This window comes from Nyctereutes procyonoides, unplaced genomic scaffold (assembly GCF_905146905.1).
Source record: "Nyctereutes procyonoides isolate TBG_1078 unplaced genomic scaffold, NYPRO_anot_genome, whole genome shotgun sequence".
Classification (NCBI taxonomy): Eukaryota; Metazoa; Chordata; class Mammalia; order Carnivora; family Canidae; genus Nyctereutes; species Nyctereutes procyonoides.
This window is the reverse complement of record NW_026575037.1, coordinates 24,823,138-24,841,681: the sequence shown is the minus strand read 5'-3', so window position 1 is coordinate 24,841,681 and position 18,544 is coordinate 24,823,138. Positions and strand designations below refer to the sequence as shown.

Here is an 18,544-nt window from a genome sequence, read left to right as displayed (position 1 = left end):
TTAATTTCTGAGTTTAAGTTTCTCCATATTCTGCAGATGTGCCTCAATCTCCTCCTTCTCCTCCTCTCTCTCCTCTCCCCCAATGGCCCATTATGCTCCAGACACCCAAGTCTTTCTGCTGCTACAGCACGTCTAGTTTGTGACTTTTGGCTTGTGCACTAGCTCTTCTGCTTCTCACATTCCTCGCTCTAACCTTACACGGACAGCTCATTCCATTCAGATCTCAGCTAAATGTCACCTCCTCAGATAATACCTTTCCTGACTACCCAATCAATCATCCTATTTTAATTCTCTATATAACAGTTATTACTATCCTATAATATCTATGTTTATTTCTGCCTCTCCCCATTACAATGTAACCTCAAGGAGAGCAGGACACTTCTCATTCCTGGGTCACTAGCACCCAGAACAGTACCTGGAACACAGCAGACACTCAAATGTTTACTAAAAGAATGTAAAGTACCTAAACACAGAGCTTTGCCTTCAAATGAGATGCCAATTAAAAGTGAACTCCCTCTACCCTTCCACTTACCAAAGGATGTGTTAAATGCTGTTCAGCATTCCTGAGCTTAAATTGCCTCCTCCAATCCTCCCACTACCCTGTGAGACTAAAGCACCTCTTCTGAGCCCCAGCTCCTTAGAAGCCAGCTAGCCTACTCAACTCTTCACTGGGATGTCACAAAGAAACCCCAAATTCAAAATGGGTGCCAAGTTTCTTACTAACGAGGGCAGTTATAAATAGAGGAAGGGACTAGAAATGAACTAGAAAGACTAGAACGAACTCGGCAGTGTTGGACTAAAATGCAAAGTGTCAGTATAAACACATGGTGTTTTATATCTGTCTATATACAGAGAAAGAAATAGATGTACTTTATGTTATATATACATATGTGTGTGTTTTGTAGCTCTGTCTCTGAATCCCCAGCAGCAATAGCCTAGCACCTATATCTTGGTTTCTCACTAAAAGGAAAGAAACGGCTATTTCCAGAGCTGGAGAAGACAAAGTACAAGATGAGCTAAGAATGTATCTGTATGTATTTGGCGGGGAGGGTATGTGCACACGTGCCAAAAAGAAAGAAAAGGCCAATAAATGATGGGGCCATTCAGAAAGACATAGAATGAAAGGAGATCCCACTGGCCAAATCTGGTACAATATGAACATCAAAATATATAATAATAATAAAGGATTGTAACCCATCGGGAAAAAAAAAAGAATCAACAAGTCCATCCTGATATAAATGAAAAAATAAGCCAATGAGAAAGAAGAAAACCCTTCTTCTTGATGTAGAACAGCAATTAATAAATGGTGAAAAAAAATGATAGTAATAATGGTAACAAATGACTTAAGCAAGAATCACTATCGTATGTTAAAATTTTGGGTAAAAGTTTGATAAACAGAATATTTCAATTTATCTCTCCATAAATTAATTTAAAATGGAATAATAATTTTATGGTGCAGAAACAAGGCAGATTCCACTTTAGCCAAGTGATCAAAGCGAACATTACCAATACCAAAACGAACATTATGTGTCTCCTGATACGATTTACGGAGGCTTTAACTTCTCTTCTGGGGTAGTTCTCCCAGATTTGTGTAACTTTAATCACGAAGACACTTTAGACAATTCCAAATGGACATTCTATAAAATAACTGGTCTATTATAAGACAAAAATTTTATAAAGAAAAAAATCAACACTGCAGGCTCATACCTTATGGGGTACGGAGAAAATTAATTCCCGGTTTCTTTCCTCTCCCTCTGCTGCACCTACCTCTCTGGCATTATTATACATTAGGGAGGATGTCAAGTTTTTCAATCTTAGCAAGAAGAGAGAGTAAGGAAATTCCCTCTGGCTAAACATCTCTCCTTTGGGGCTGCCCAGATGCCAACTGGTTTGCCTCTGGGTGCCTCCCAGGCACTCTTGCCCAAGTCCCCTGTGCAATGCAGGGATGGAGCTATATAAGGGGGCAACAACAGGGTCTATCTGTTCGTGGAAAGACAGGTGGTGATGGCAGCAGTGGTGAGAGGTGCAGGGGTGGGTCAGCCAAGGAAGAGAAGAAAAAGAAGGGAAAAGGACAAGAAAAAAGAAAACCAAAGAAGATGGCAGGTGGAATAGGATGGGAAACGGTCTCTAGCGTCTGGATCTCCATCAATTCTTGTTGGGAGCAGGGAGGTCTCTGTGTACTTTGTCTGTCTTCATAGTATCTGGGTATTTTGTTGGGACACTGCCAGCACCAGCACCCATGCTAGGATCTCATCATCATCCCAGTCATTCAGACCAAAGGCAGAGGGGACAGCTGCAAAATAAGGACCCACAATAAGGGATCTTATACCCAGATCAGGGTATAAGAACACAAGAGGGGAGGCAGCCCAGTCAGCCCCTGCAGAGAACTGGCTGTCTGTACCAGAGGGTAATGGAGGGTTGGCAAGAACTAAGACAATGCCCAGGGAAGGGGCTTACGGCCCAGCTCAGCATGCAGCTCAGGGTCTCAATCTTTAAAAGTGTCAACATCATGAAAGACAAAGACAGACCAAAGAACTATTCCAGGTTAAAGGAGACTAAAGAGACAAGTCAACTAACTGAAGTGCATTGATACTGTACTGGATCTTGGAATGAGAAAAAAAAAATTAGCAATAATGATATTAAGATAATTGGCAAATTTGAATTAGGACTATGAATTAGATAATAATATATAAAAGTTAAGTTTCCTGATTTTTAATCATTTTACTGAGATTTTATATATAAGAAACCAATCATTTTAGGGGATAGACTGAAGTATTCAGGGGTAGGGAATACAATGTGTCTCATATAATCTCAAACAGTTCAAAAAATATTATGTATACACGTATGTATGTATACAAACATGTTTGGGGCAGCACCGGTGGCGCAGCAGTTTGGTGCCGCCTGCAGCCTGGGGTGTGATCCTGGAGACCCAGGATCGAGTCCCACATCAGGCTCCTTGCATGGAGCCTGCTTTTCCCTCTGTGTCTATGAAGAAATAAATAAAATCTTTAAAAAAAAAAAAAAGAACATTTTTGTATGGGAGAGTGGGAAAGAAAACGATAAATGGGACAAAATGTTAACAATTGGTAAATCTGGCTAAAGGGTACTAGGGAGTTCTTTGTACTATTCTTGTATGTTTGAAATTATACTAAAGTTATGAAACCTAAAAATGCTCCAAGTCAGTCTTTTCTCCCAAATCTGATCATCTTCTGGCATTCCCCACATTGAGGAAAGACACCACCATCCATCAAGTAGCACAAGCCAGAAACCTAGGCATCATCATTAATGCCACCCTCCCCCTCAACTCCCAGATAAAATCCATCCCCTTCTCACAGTCTCAACTCACATCTCCCAGGTCCAAACTATGGGTGAATTCTCACGTGAATTGCTTCGTTTACCCCTAATCATCTTCACACATCCACTCTTGTCCCTATTTCTCTACTACAGGCAGAACCTGCTTATTTTCCATAAGCATGTTTGATCATGTCACACACCACCGTGAAACCCTAGAGTTTTCAATGACTTTCAGTGCCTTTAAGGATTAAAATCCTCCCTGGGACCTTAGAAGGAAGAAATGATCCTGTCCCTACCCACCTTGTATTAGGCATCCCTGCTAGCCACATTCAGTTCCTAACAATCATACACCCTCCCAATGCAGAACCTTTGCCTTTGTACATTCTGGTCTCTATTCAGAATGTTCTTTCTCCTCATTCTTTACCCTTTCAACTTCTTGGGGGCCTGTGATCCACTCAGTATGGTGCAGTTCCCCCCCCAATGAAGGGAAGAACATAGCATTTATCCTTCCTTCCCTGTACCTCAGTGTAATGGACTTTTATTTTCTAGACTATTCAATTTTATTATAAAAGAATAAGTTTCTGGTTTGTAAAATACATGTGAGAGTATAGATAAAACACAGAATTCAAAGAATGTGTTAAATAAAGATGAGTGGTTAGTAACATATATGTTAACATAAAAGGGATTAAAAAACCCTCCAAAAGATACCTAATATTCATGAGGTATCTAGGCATTAAATATTCATGATATACACCAAATATATATAAAGCACTAACTATTCATGATGTATTGAATATGCATGAGACTAAACAAGAGGCAATGAACACTAAATATACATGAATACTTAATATCTGAATGTCTTTAATTTGGTCACCCACTGGTGACATCCATTCTGGCCTATTTGTCCTCTGACCAAGTAACACAAAACCCATGGCTATTCATCAGGCTTACTGGTAAGCTACAGCTGTGACAGGCCTGTTCCCTGGGTCTCCCTGATAGAGCAAGTGTGTATCACTGGCCTATGCGTCACTATGGGCCTCCTTGTTCAAACTTCAGCCCCGGTCCTTGTGAGCAACCATCATCATTAGGGAAGGCTAATGTAGCAGAAAGAGATGGACATATAAACACTGTATATTGCAGGATTCGGGGAGCATGGTTCTTTCTCCCTGCTTGCACTCTATCTGAAATGTGTTAACTTACCTCATCTCTTTCTCCTTGCTTCTCACTGTAAATTGATTTAACAAACCTTATGATTTAAGCATTTTAATTTGGTCTGTGAGCCTTTCTTCTCTGTGACCTCTGTAGTAGTTTGCCTGGTACCATACTTAGAGGCTACCATTCATTAAGGTAGTTTCCCACAAAGGGTAACCATATCCTTACAAAGACAAGTTTCTTTTTAAAGGAGTTTTCCAGCTAATAAATGAAATCATGATAGAGAGATAACTGAGATATTAAGTGCCTCCTGACAGAAATACACACCACCTGTTAAGTATGCCAATAAATAAATAAATTTGAATCTATATAAGTCTCTAGATCTAACTGCCTATTTATAAACCTGTTTTGCCATGGAGACCCAGACTGCAGGAAATTTTAAAGGACAAATACTCCGGTTCCTCCAATAAATAAGTGCAAGCAAGATAAAATGCGATGTAGGAGTAGCCTTACATATTAAAAAAACTTAAAGAGATATATCAACCAATTACAGAATATGACCCTTATCTGAATACTGACTGGAACAAATGAACTGATAATAAATAAAAATAAAGAAATAAAAACAAAGATTTATGAGACAATCAGAGAAATCCTAATACTGATGATACAGATAGGTATGACAGTGCTGTGATGATGGCAGTACCATGGTTATGTTTAAAAACAGAATTCCTGACTTCTGGAGATACATATTAATATATTTATAGATGAAATGATACAATGTCTGGGATTTGCTTCAAATAATCAGCGTGGCCAGAAAAAATCAGTGTAACTAATAAATCGAGATTGGGCTATGAGATGATGGTCATGGAGGTTGGGTGCAGAGTACATGAAAGTTCACTGTCATTGCACATATTTGATACTTTCTAAAATCAAATGGCTTTTCTCATATTTGATATTTTCTAAAATCACATGACTTTTCTCTTTTCAAAGAAAAAGGAGAAGAGTACAGAACTTTCATTCAGTGATTAGAAGGAGCTCTCAATACTGTGATGCACGGAGTGAGGCCTGGAACTACTACAGCCATTTGCTTCCATGAGAGAAGACAGCAGGAGAATAAAATTCACGAAGAAGGGCATAGCCAAGGAATCACGAAGAAATCGAACTGGATCCTTGATCAAGTAAGAGTAAAAGCTCCTTCTACCTCAAAACTTTTTCAATAATGTAAGCCAATAAATCCTCTGTACTATAAGCCAATTTGAGATGGATTTTCTATCACTACAAGTGAAGATATTCTCACACAATCTCCCATGAACTTTCAACCTACTCTGGTCATAGTCCTGCTTCTACATTCCCCTCAACATGTTCTCAGCCAAGTCATCAATAATTTCATCATCTGTCTCAGCTGCACCTCATTCTCCTCCATCTCAATGTTCTCTTCTCTATGCTTGAGATTCCACACTTGCCGGTCTTGCTTCCGTCCTCTCTGGCTACCCTATGCCTGGCTCCTTTGCTGGCTCTGCTGTCTTGGGTCCCCTTCCCTCTCCTCTGTACTGTCCCTCAAAGTGACTGGCAGTTACTCTTTTTATAACCACTTATGTGTCTCATCCCAGAGATCTTCTAAATTCTACATGCAAATTTTTAAGGGCTCAACACACACACCACCATTTTGGATATGCCTCACTGTTCTTACTCAACAACCAGGCTCTCTACCATTGTTCCCTTTCTCAGTAAACAGAAGCAATCTTAATATACTCAACACAATCTCATCTTTGCTTCCACATATCCAATCAATCCAAGTTTTATCTTTTGCATTCATCCACTTCTTTCCAAATCCACTGCTATCATCCAAATTCAAGCGGTCATCATCTCCCATCTGGACTATAACTTCCTAATTATTTCTCCCTTTGTAACTTGTGGTCTCCCCCAATTCATTTTCTACTTCCAAGAAATCCTTTTTTTAAATGTGGTCAAATACACATAACATAAAATGTACCTTTTTAATTTGTTTTTTTAAAGAGAGAGAACTTGGGGGTAAGGGGCCGAGAAAAAGAGAATGGTAAGCAGGCTCATGACCCTGAGATCATGACCTGAGCCAAAATCAAGAGGTAGACACTTAACCGAGTGAACCACCCAGGTGCCCCTCCCCCATTTAATCATTTTTAATGTACTCCAAAAGATCTTTTAAAAAACACTTCCAATGATGTCACCTGGCTTAAAACAAGTGGCTCTGGGTCCAGATGGAAAGGAGACTTTTCACTAGATCTACCCTTACATACCTTTTGAGTTTTCAATCTGTATCTGTCTCACCTACAAAAAAACATTTGTGTGTCAAAAAGTAAACCTTCAAGATCTTATAATCACAATCTCTAGCATCTATTTAAAAAAAATGGAGGTGGCAAAAAAAAGGCAGTATTTCTGCTGTCGCAAAAATCTTTTACATTACAAAGTTCTACAAAACTATGAATTAGAGAAAAATTAACAGTCAGCAACCCCTTTATTTGAATGTCATCAAAAAAAGAGAAGGTAAACCAGAAGATGGCTGAAAAAGAGAAATTTGAGAGTTGTAGAAAATGCCAGTAGAAAAAAATGAAACCATCTACAGTTGACTCTCAAACAACCCAGGAGGTTATTAGCAGGAGTGCCAACTTCCATGCAGTCAAAAATTCTGCATGTAACTTCTGACTCCCTAAAAACCTAACTACTAATATTAAGCCTTACTGGTAACATAAACAACCGATAACACATTTTGCATGTTATATTTATTAAAATACTTTATTCTCACAACACCTAACTTTTCTTAACTTCTTTAGCATTTCTAGGCTATGTGGTTCATATACAAGTTTTTTCAAATTGTCATAAACCTCAAAAAAATTTTCCAATATATTTATTGAAAAAAAAAATCCGTGTAAAAGTGGATCTGTGCAGTTGAAATTCACACTGTCCAAGGGTCAACTGTACTTTGAAACTTAGAGTTGCTGAGGACAAATGTCTTTTTTTTTTTTTTTTTTATGATAGTCACAGAGAGAGAGAGAGGCAGAGACACAGGCAGAGGGAGAAGCAGGCTCCATGCACCGGAAGCCCGACGCAGGATTCGATCCCGGGTCCCCAGGATCGCGCCCTGGGCCAAAGGCAGGCGCCAAACCGCTGCGCCACCCAGGGATCCCCAGGACAAATGTCTTTTAAAATATTTCCAAAGTTTCATCAAATGTCTTTTATTCCAAGAGCCTAAAGTACTTAGAATATGCATGCAACTCCCATTTTAGAAACAGAAAATGGTGTTGAAGGGGTGAGCACATTCAAAATAGCTTTTTAGGGATGCCTGGGTGGTTCAGCGGTTGGGCTTCTGCCTTCGGCTCAGGGCATGATCCCGGGATCCAGGATCGAGTCCCACATCGGGCTCCCTGTAAGGAGCTTGCTTCTCCCTCTGCCTGTGTTTCTGTGTCTCTCATGAATAAATAAAGAAAACTTAAAAAAAAAAAAAGCTTTTTATTTTTATTTTTTTTATTTATTTACGATAGTCATACAGAGAGAGAGAGAGAGAGGCAGAGACACAGGCAGAGGGAGAAGCAGGCTCCATGCACCGGGAGCCCGACGTGGGATTCGATCCCGGGTCTCCAGGATCGCGCCCTGGGCCAAAGGCAGGCGCCAAACCGCTGCGCCACCCAGGGATCCCCAAAAAAAGCTTTTTAAAAGATCATACACATACATACCCAGGAGCCTATGTCTGTGAAATATGGGGGAGGGGGGTGATGAACACTTATTTCCATTAACTGAAATTCCATTTCTTTATCTCAATAGGATAGAGATACTTCATAAACATTACCAGGCATAATACAGCAGAGTACAGCTGTAAGTACACATAAAGAGCTCAATGGCTTCCCTATTGCCATATGCCTAGCCTCTATTTCATTTTGTCTAATATGCAGTGAAAAATATTTCTAACAAAAAGAACTATTTGAAATTATAAGATACATAATCTGATTCTACAGTGGGAAACAGGGTATCTAAAGGTAGCCTCAGTGTGAGACTGATAAATTCTAACACTTGGCGATTTATTTTTCGCCTAAACAACTCAAAGCAGTATACAAATGCTTATTATCATGACTATTCAGAAAGTAGGGGAACGAAGAGTACTTCAGTGAAATGCCCCAGGGAAAAAAGGGAGTAAGTGATAGTAGAACCAGAAAGATACTACTGTATAGGCCGTTAACTTAAAATATTATGTTGATAGAGTCAATGTTTAAGAAGAAAAGGAAGTGTGGGAAATATCAGAAAGGGAGACAGAGCATAAAGACTTCTAACTCTGGGAAATGAACTAGGGGTGGTGGAGGGGGAGGAGGGCGGGGGGTGGGGGTGAATGGGTGACGGGCACTGAGGGGGACACTTGACGGGATGAGCACTGGGTGTTATTCTGTATGTTGGTAAACTGAACACCAATAAAAATTAATTTATTAAAAAAAAAAGAAAAGGAAGAACTGTGCAAAGCATATGATGGAAAGTGCTAAATGTCATAAATAAAAAACTGTAATCTTGGCTAAAGCACCAAGCCTGTCACTACTAATAAATGTGAAATATTTATATATTATTTGTAATTTACCAATAGAAAAGGGTCTGTAAATTAGTCTACATGGAAAACTAGATTCACTGGGAGTGGGAGGAGACTCTGAAATGACATACTAATGCTAAATTTATTTTTTCCTTTTTTTAAAAAAAGATTTTATTTATTTATTTATTTATTTATTCATGAGAGACACAGAGAGAGACGCAGAGACATAGGCAGAGGGAGAAGCAGGCTCCCTATGGGGTGCCTGATGTGGGACTCGATCCCGGGACCCCAGGATAGTGCCCTGAGCCAAAGGCAGACACTCAACCACTGAGCGACCCAGGCTTCCCACTAAATATATTTTCTATCCCTGTACTAATTTATCAAATATGAGGAAGATTAAATATACTTTTAAATTCTGCAAAACAAATTTTAGACTTATATTTGAAAGGTTTTCATTCATTATGCCTTCACTTTCAGGACTATAGTATAAAATTGTAATGAACTATGGAAAGCATATAACATAAAGGTTAAAATACAAATTTTACTATCATAAAGACTTATACTCCAATTTTGGTTCCACCACTTATAAGCTGGATGATAAAGGCAAGTTATTGAACCCCTTCATTTCCTCATTAACAAAAAGGGCAAACTACCTCATTTCCTAAATTCTTACCCTCCATTCGAATACTTCTGAAATGAAGATTTCTTACAATTAATTTTGGCTTTAATGTACAAAAACCCTTTTTAAATTACAGGTGTATCTTATTATCTTTATAGCAATGGTTCTCAAGCTGGGGTTACTTTGCCCCCCCCCCCCCGGGAGACACAGGCAAAGTCTGGAGACATATTTGGTCATCACCGCTGGAGTGGTAGAGAGGGTGGAGAACACTACCGTCAACTAGCGAGTAGGACAAGGATGCTGCTAAAATCCTACACTGCATAGGGCAGGCCTCCACAACAAAGAATTAGCCAGTGGATAGTTCTGTGGTTGGGAGACCTTGCCTTACAGTTATAGTGGAAGAAATAAAATGGTATCTACTTCATAGAATTGTCCTCAAAATTAAAAAAAAAAAAGTATAAAATATTCAAAATTGTACTTAGCACAAAGTATGTGTTCAAGAAATTTGTCATATTTTTTTAATACAACACACTTACAATAATTTATCTACAAAACAAATGCCAAATTCCTTAACCTGGCTCTTCAAACAATTCTGCTCCAATTTACCTTTCAAGCTGGATCTCCCACTATTTCATTACATAAACCTCTTCTAATCCTACTGGTCTATGTTGTTTCACTAACACTACCTTGGTTTCCAAACTCCATGCCCGCACATGGACTATCTCTTCCACCTACAATGCCTACTTTCCATTCAGCCTGACTCCCTTCAGGGTCAACTCACTGCCACCTCCACTTCAGAGGTCTTCCTTCACAGTTCCCTGAGGCTGAGTGTCCTCTCCCCGCCTCTGCTATTCCTCCCTCTGCATGTCACTGTTCTAGTTACATGGCCCTGATGTATTTGCTGACTCTACTATAGTTATACATGTATCACATCTCCTTTACTAGAACATAAACTCTTAGAAGAACAGCATGGTCTAAAAACCTGTAGGGGTCCCTGGCTGGCTCAATCAGTAAAGCATGCAACTCTTGATCTTGGGGTTGTGGGTTTGACCCCACGTTGGGTATGGAGATTACTTAAAAAAATAAATCTTAAGGGGGCGCCTGGTGCTCAGTTGGTTAAGCATCTGCCTTCAGCCCAGGTCATGATCCCAGGGTCCTGGGATGGAGCCCCGCATCCAGGTCCCTGCTCAGCGGGGAGTCTGCTTCTCCCTCTGACTCTTCCTCTGCCTGCTGCTCCCCCCTACCCCCGCTTTTATGCAAGTTCTCTCTCTTTCAAATAAATAAACAAAATCTTTTAAAAAAGATAATAAAATAAAATTTAAAAAAATAAATAAAAACCATAGCATTTGACACTGTTAATAAGACTACTCCCTTGAAGTTTTTCCTTCCAGGGCCTCAGTCTTATTACACTTTCTTAATTCTCTTCCTAACTCTCTTGACTGCTTTAATTCTGCCTCTTTTCCCCAGTGCCCACCCCCCAAAACATTGTAAGTGTTCACTACCCTAAATTCTGTCACCCTCACATCTACTCCAAAATTTCAGTTACATTTTAGGCACAGAAGACTCTGAAATTATTTCCAGCCTCAACTTCCCATTCATACTCCATACATATATTTTTAGCTACCTACTTCATTTGATTTCTCAAGATATTTGGCCAAAACATCATGCATAAGGCTTTTTTCAAAAACAAAGCGGATTTCCCATTACATCGTGCTGCTTTCTCCATCTCTGCCAATGGCACAGAGATTCATCCTCCCAGCCTCTAAGTCTCAAAAGCTCAGGCAACCTCTCATTAAAACCTCAGATGACCTCATCCTTTTGTATATTAACTTTTTATTTCAACCATTTCCCATGGGCCCCAAACTCAGTCACTTAGAAATACTCAAGATTATAACTTTGCAATTTTTTTCCTATCTTTTGCCTCTTTTTCATTAATTTCACTTCTACTCAATAGTACAGTGGTTAAAAGAACAGACTGAAGTTCAGATTCCAGCTCCATAAACTGAGTGCCTTTGGATGAGTTCCTAAACCTCTGAGCTTTATTTTCCCCACCAGTAAAACTGGAATGATTAATAGTTTCCATCTCTTAGGCTGTCATGAGAATTAAAATAATAAAACATACAAAGTACTTGATACACAGCAAGCACTTAATATTAGCAGCTTTAGTATCATTTCCACTCTACCATAAGCTTTCTTGCTACCTGCCTGAACTCCTGCAATAACTTCCCAAACTGGCATCTCTGCTATTATTTTTTTTTTTTTTACCTACTGTCATCACAACCCTCATATACACCTGAGTCAGATCTTCCACAGGGTTCTGACAGCAAAATGTGTTCAGACATACAAAGCAAAGACAAACAAAGGTGTGTTTGTAATTGTGAACAATTTTATGTCACTAAACTAAATGGTATATGAAAAGGAGAATGGTTTTAAAAAAGAGAGTAATAGTTGATAACGTTGAAATGATGTATTAAGGCTAGGAAGGGGGCCTTACATTCCATGTTAAGAACTCCAAATTCAAGAATTTCATAAAGAGTTTTATACCCACCATTTTCCCTAAAAGATTTAAAAGAGCAGAACACTGAAAGCAAACTCAGCAATACCACTGCCGAAATGGGTTAAGCTGTTCAAATACAGTAGAGACAGCACAGCTTAACTTCCTCTTTTGCAATTTGCTTCAACTAATGAGCATCTGTTTATTAAATTCATCTAAACAAACTTATTCTCCATTTGATCTAAACTGTATCTGCATTCTTCCACAAAATAAACTATTAAAGGGCAGCCTGGACACTGCCTTCAGCCCAGGGCCTGATCCTGGAGACCTGGGATCGAGTCCCACGTCAGGCTCCCTGCCTGGAGCCTGCTTCTCCCTCTGCCTGTGTCTCTCATAAATAAATAAATAAAATCTTTAAAATAAATAAACAAACAATTAAGATTTGGGCTATTTGGAGTATTTTTAGTGTAATGAAAAGAATATGACTCAAAGCTTCCGACATAGGACTTCCAATGAAGTAAAATACTCCATCTGCTTTCTAGGTATTACAATACTAGTGCTTTATTTATTTTTTTATATGGTTCAATAACTTCATTCTATGCCCATCATCGATTTCTAGCTATCATTTTATTACTTTAAGATTTATTTATTTAAGAGAAAGACGGAGAAAGAATGAGACACTGCAAGCAGGGGGAGGAACAGAGGAAGAGGGAAACAAGCAGACTGCCTGCTGAGCTGGGAGCCCGAGGTGCAGGTGCGAAGGACTCAATCCCCGGCCCTGAGATCATAACCTGAGCTGAAATCAGGAGTCAGAAGCCCAGTCGACTGATCCACTCAGGCACCCCTATAGCTATAATTTTATTTTACTTTTTTTTACAGCTATCATTTTAAATGACTTTTCCAACAACATAAGATTCTAAAATTGACTACTTTTTAACATATCAAAAAGTTTGAAAGTTTCTCATAGAAAAAAACTAAATACCTGAAGACCCTGTATATCATTGTTAAAGAAGTAACTTTATTGGGGTGGCTGGGTGGCTCAGTCAGTTGGGCTTCCAACTCCTGATTTCAGCTCAGGTCATGATCTCAGGGTCCTGATATGGAGCCCTTTGTGGAGCCCTACACTGAGCAGGGAGTCTGCTTGGGATTCTCTTTCTCCCTCTCCCTTTGCCCCTCCCCCTGCTGCACACACTGACTCTCTCAAATACATATATAATTCTTTTTTTTTAATATTTTATGTATTCATTTGAGAGAGACCAAGACAGAGCATGAGCAGGGGAGAGAAGGCAGAGGAGAGGGAAAGGGAGAGGCAGGCTCCTGGCTCAGTGGGAGCCTGATGCTAGAGGCAATCCCAGGTCCTCAAGATCATGATCTGAGGGACACCTGAGTGGCTCAGCAGTTGAGCATCCATCCGCCTTCGGCCCAGAGCATGATCCTGGACTCCCAGGATCGAGTCCCACCTCCACCTCCCTGTATGGAGCCTACTTCTCTCTCTGCCTGTGTCTCTGCCTCTGTGTGTGTGTGTGTGTGTGTGTGTGTGTGTGTGTGTGTGATGAATAAATAAATAAAATCTTTAAACAAACAAACAAAAAAAGATCATGATCTGAGCCAAAGGCAGATGCTCAACCAACTGAGCCACCTGGCACCCCTAAACAAATCTTTCTTTTAAAAAAAAAAGTGGTTTTAGTAAATCACAACTTAAAGTTGGGCTAATGTTTTGAATACCATTAGGTAATACCTTTGAAATATGTTGTCTATTAATACTTACTGTTTTAAGTGTTTGCAGCAAATGAAAAATATTTCTATCAAAAGAAATGAAACTTTACTTTTTCTCTAGTCGGTCCATATAAATGTGGAGTGAACAACCCTTGAACGGTGGTTGATTAAAGAATAAATAAAATGTACAGACATAACATTCTCAATGTATTAAATTCTGTTACTAAGTCACCCTCTCAAGGTCTTCTAAGTTTGGTTCTCACTATATTTTGAGTATCATCTTTTTATCTGTTCCAATTGGTGCCAAGGCAAATGTAACCAAGTACCAACAATATTCATCTAAACCATCTGAGTGTGTTTAGATCTGCCCACTCTTTAAAATATAGATAGATAGATAGATAGATAGATGAAAGAAAGAAAGAAAGAAAGAAAGAAAGAAAGAAAGAAAGAAAGAAAGAAAGAAAGAAAGAAAAAGAAAGAAAGACTTGTAATATGTACTATGTGCACATTTTTCACACTCCGCAGAGTGGTGTAACGAGCAAAGACTTCAGAGTCAGAAAGACCTGAGCCAGCGTGTGGAAGCCACCACTTGCCAGATGTTTCATCTCAAACAAATTAAAAGCTCTTGAACCTGTTCCCTCATCTGCAAAATGAGAACAGTATCTACCTCGAGGGTTGCTGTTGGAATAAATGAAGCAGTGTATTTAAAGTACGGAGTACACAGCAGGTATGCCCTGCCTCCACCAATGCCATACCCTTGAGTCAGTCAAATGAAAACTTATCTCTACTCTTACTAAAAGCGTGATACTAGGAAAGCTGTTTAACCTCTCTGTGCACTGGAGAAAATGGGGAACAAACCACCTACATCACTCTAATATACAATCTAGCGCAAAGCATCTAACACAGTGCCTGGCAGAGGATGGATTTCATTGATATTAGATTTCTTCCACTTCTTTTCTTCAAAGGTGTTCAGTATGTGTTTGTCAAGCGGTCCAGAATCTGGCAAACTTGCCTGACATACATCCAGAAAGTAGGCCATTTTCTGGATAGTAGCCTTTGTGAATCAAGGGCAACATTTTGACATCCTGTGCTATAAGCCTCCTCTCAGTTTTGGGAGGAAAGAAAGTATTTTTGTTGCTCCCTCTTCCTTCCATTTTGTCCACATTGCTTTTCCACGTAGGTCATTATGTAAATTTCCCTCTACCTTTTCTAAATACCTAAATAGCTTTTATTTCTTCTCCAGATGGATATTAGCTTCAGCATGCCGCTTACGGTAAAACCAAAACACATCTATTATTCTCACTGCTGATATCCGTGGTGCCAGAAACGAAAATACACTGACACTCTGCGTTTCCTTCTATGTGTCAACTCCATACGTTCACTTCCAAATAAATCTTTAAGAACTATTTCAAAGTAAGTTTTGATTATACCTACTCCTCAAACCGTTTTAAAACCTTAACATCTACTTCAATAACCAAGTACAAGAGTTTTTTAAAGCAAAAGTTGTCATGAACATAAAATCGCATTAAAGTTTCCCTCAAACTAACTCAATAATTTTCCAAACACCGAGATTCATTTGCTAGTTAACGTGTGCAGCTCTGAAAATACTCAGTTATGGGTGATCTTCAGGAAGAGCCAATTAAACCATTAACTCCCCTATTTTCACAGTCTTCAAAGTGGAAGTAAGCCATTGTCCTCCGACAGAAACAAAACAAAAAACAAACAAACAAAAAAACCCTAACACCTTACATTTAACATCTGCAGAAAAGTCTGCAAATACTAAGATACTTTTCAACAGATATCTGACACACCTAAAATGTCTTAACCGGGGCACAGAAATCTTACAAAACGATGCTTAAAGTTATCAGACAAAACTTCCTTTCACGAGCATCCTCCCAGGAAAAGCGCTCGCATTTTTTCAGGACTCTGCCACATGGGCTCCTACAGCAACAGCTAAGGAATTACAACAGGAGGTCCTTTTCCTGTTATTCTGCACAGACTGGGTAACGGGGAGAATGCTTAATTGCCTACTGCACTGTACAATCGGTGTCAACACCACATGCCCTCCAAAACACTCCTCTATTAGAAAAGGAAAAAAAAAAAATCCCCTAGTAGGCAGCGTGTGTTCCTCTTAATTGATGAAGCCAAAATAACGTTTGGCAAGAGGAATAGGTCTCACCGGTAACAGATGAAAGCAGCATCCCCATCCGCAAGCTAGAATATCGGTTTCAAATAACCGGTTCCCCAGGGCCTGGAGCGCAGCAGGGCCGGGGGACGCAGGCCTCGGGGGCGCGGCGGAGACCCCCGCTGCCCCCGCACGGGGCCGCCTCTGGGGGGGCGGGGGGGGCTCGCAGCAGCCGTGGCCGCGCGGTCGGGATCGGGATCCTCACGGTACAGGATGCGCCGCCCGCCCCCTCCCAGGGACACGGAAACCGACGCCAGTTTCTCGGTGGTGTGATCACAATTGTGGCCCGGGGTGGGGGTGGGGGTGCAGGCGGCAGCGCGACGGAAACACCCCCCGCCCCGCCCCCCCCAAATAAAACCACCCAGTGTAGAAACACGCCCCAACCGCTTCGCTGCACACAACAAGATACGTCGCCTGCCCGATGACAGGGTGAGTCCGGGCTGACCGTGCCAGGGCGCCCGATGGAGGCAGAAGCTGCTCTATTCCTCCTTTCTCTCTGGTCCTCCCAGTACCCCCATCCCCATCCCCTCCTGGAACCTGTGCGAGGAAGAGGAGGGGGAGGAGGGGGGGAGGAAAGAGAGGAGGAGGGGGAAGGGGGAGAAGGGGAAGGAAGGGGGAGGGGAGGAGGAGAATAGGGAGGAGGGGGAGGAGGGGGAGGGGGAGAAAGGGGAGGAGGAGGATGGGGAGAAAGGGGAGGAGGAGGATGGGGAGGACGAGGGAGGAAGGAGGAGGGGGAGGAGAGGGAGAAGGGGAGGGGGAGGGGGAGGAGGGAGAAGAGAAGGGGAGGACGAAGAGGAGGGGGGAGGAGGAGGGAGGGGGAGGAGAGGGACGAGGGAGGGGAGGAGGGTGAAGAGAAGGGGGAGGATGGAGAGGAGGAGGGAGGGGAGGAGAGGGAGGAGGAGGGAGGGGAGGAGGGTGAAGAGGAGGGGGAGGATGGAGGGGAGGAGGGAGGGGAGGAGGAGGGGGAGGACGGGGAGGCAGCGCTCACCTGTCCCGAAGGCCTTGGCCACCAGCCAGGCCAGATTGCAGGCGACCTTGGCCCTGGAGAAGTCGTAGTGGTCGAAGGGCTTGATGGCCGGCACGATGAACGTCCTCTTGGGCTCCCGGGGGTCCGCGGCGTCCCCCATGTCTCGCGGCGGCTCTCGGGGCGCGGGCGCGGGGCGCGGGGTGCGGGGCGCGGGCGCGGGGCGCGGGCTCCCGGCCTCACATGCTGCGGCCCCGCCGCGGGAGCGGCTCAGAGCATCGGCGCCGGGGCGAGGCCCGGCCGCGCGGCCTCGGGGAGGAGCAGCCCAGCCGTGCGCGCCGCCAGCCCGCCCGCACCCCCGCGCCCGCCGCCCCGGCGCATAGGACCGCGGCGTCCGTCCGTGGGTCGGCCCGTCCGTCCGCGCGAGGCCGCGTCCTTTGTCTCCGGCTGGTCCCCGGGCTCGGGGGAGGGGGCTGCAAGGGCCCGGATCGCGAGCGGGGAGCGCGGGCTGCGGCGATCACCGGGTGCGGGGCCGCCCCGCCATCGCGGGCCCCGCGCCCCCGCGCCCCCGCGCCCGCCTGCCCCCGGAGCGCGGACACCCCCGCAGGCCCCGGGCGGGCGGACGGACGCACGGACCCGCCGCGCCGGGAAACGTCAAGCCCCCCGCGGCCCCGCGGCCCCTCCTCGGCGCTCCCCGCGCGGCGCCGCGTCCTCCCGCCGCCGCCGCCGCCGCCGCCGCCGCCGCCGCCCGGGCCTTCCCCGCCGCGGACGCTCCGCTCCGCGCCGCGCCGCCCGGCTGCGCTCCCCCCGCGGCCGCCCGGCTCGCCCGCTCCCAGGCCGCCGCCGCCGCCGCCGCCGCCGCTGCGGTTTTCCGGCTGCCGCACTGGCTGGAGGGAGCCGACGCGGGCACTGCGCATGCGCCCCGGCGCCGCTCCGGCCGGCGCCCCCGCCCGCTCCCGTCCCGCCGCCCGGCGCTCTGAGCATGCGCAGCCTCGCTCCGCGCCCCGCCCCGCGCCGCCCCGCCCCGCCCCGCGCCGCCCCGCCCCGCCCCGCGCCGCCCCGCGCCCGGGTCCCGGATCCCGGATCCCGGATCCCGGATCGCAGCTGGGCCGCGCTCGCCCGGGCGGACGTCCTCCGCGTCCCCGGCGGCTGCTCTTGCTGCTGCTGCTGCACGGTGCTGCGCGACCGCAGGGACGGGACAGCAGGGCCTAGCAGCAGCGCCCGTGTTCCGGCCACGCGGCGGCTGCGCGGGGGGAGCCGCCGTTTAGGGACACGCGCGCCCCGGGACGCGCCCTGCAGCCAGGCCGACGGGCCGGGAGCCCGAGTGGGAGCCCCAGCGGGCCTAAGGGTCGGGTGTTGTCGCCGGTGGACCCTCGATGGCATGAACCGAATTGATGGAGCTGAGCCTGGGGCTTCATAACCAGGACCGGGAACCTGCAAGACCCCAAACCTGTATTAATCTCATCACATCAACATGCTTTTCTTTTGTTTTTTTTTTATTTTTTTTAAGATTTATTATTTGTTTATGAGAATATACAGAGAGGAGACAGAGACGCAGGCAGAGGGAGAAGCAG

The 18,544-nt window shown here is 44.0% G+C and overlaps 1 protein-coding gene across 7 annotated transcripts in view; it reads right to left on the bottom strand.

Annotated features, from left to right (window-relative positions):
• Window positions 1–17,219, bottom strand: part of CAMSAP2 (calmodulin regulated spectrin associated protein family member 2) — a 115,011-nt gene extending 97,792 nt beyond the window's left edge. For all 7 annotated transcript variants that reach the window (XM_055319158.1, XM_055319160.1, XM_055319159.1 and 4 more), the window contains exon 1: window positions 16,995–17,219. In XM_055319158.1, the coding sequence (XP_055175133.1) occupies window positions 16,995–17,133 (139 nt within the window). In that variant the 5' untranslated portion in view covers window positions 17,134–17,219. The remainder of the gene's footprint in view (window positions 1–16,994) is intronic.
• Window positions 17,220–18,544: the final 1,325 nt, after the last annotated feature.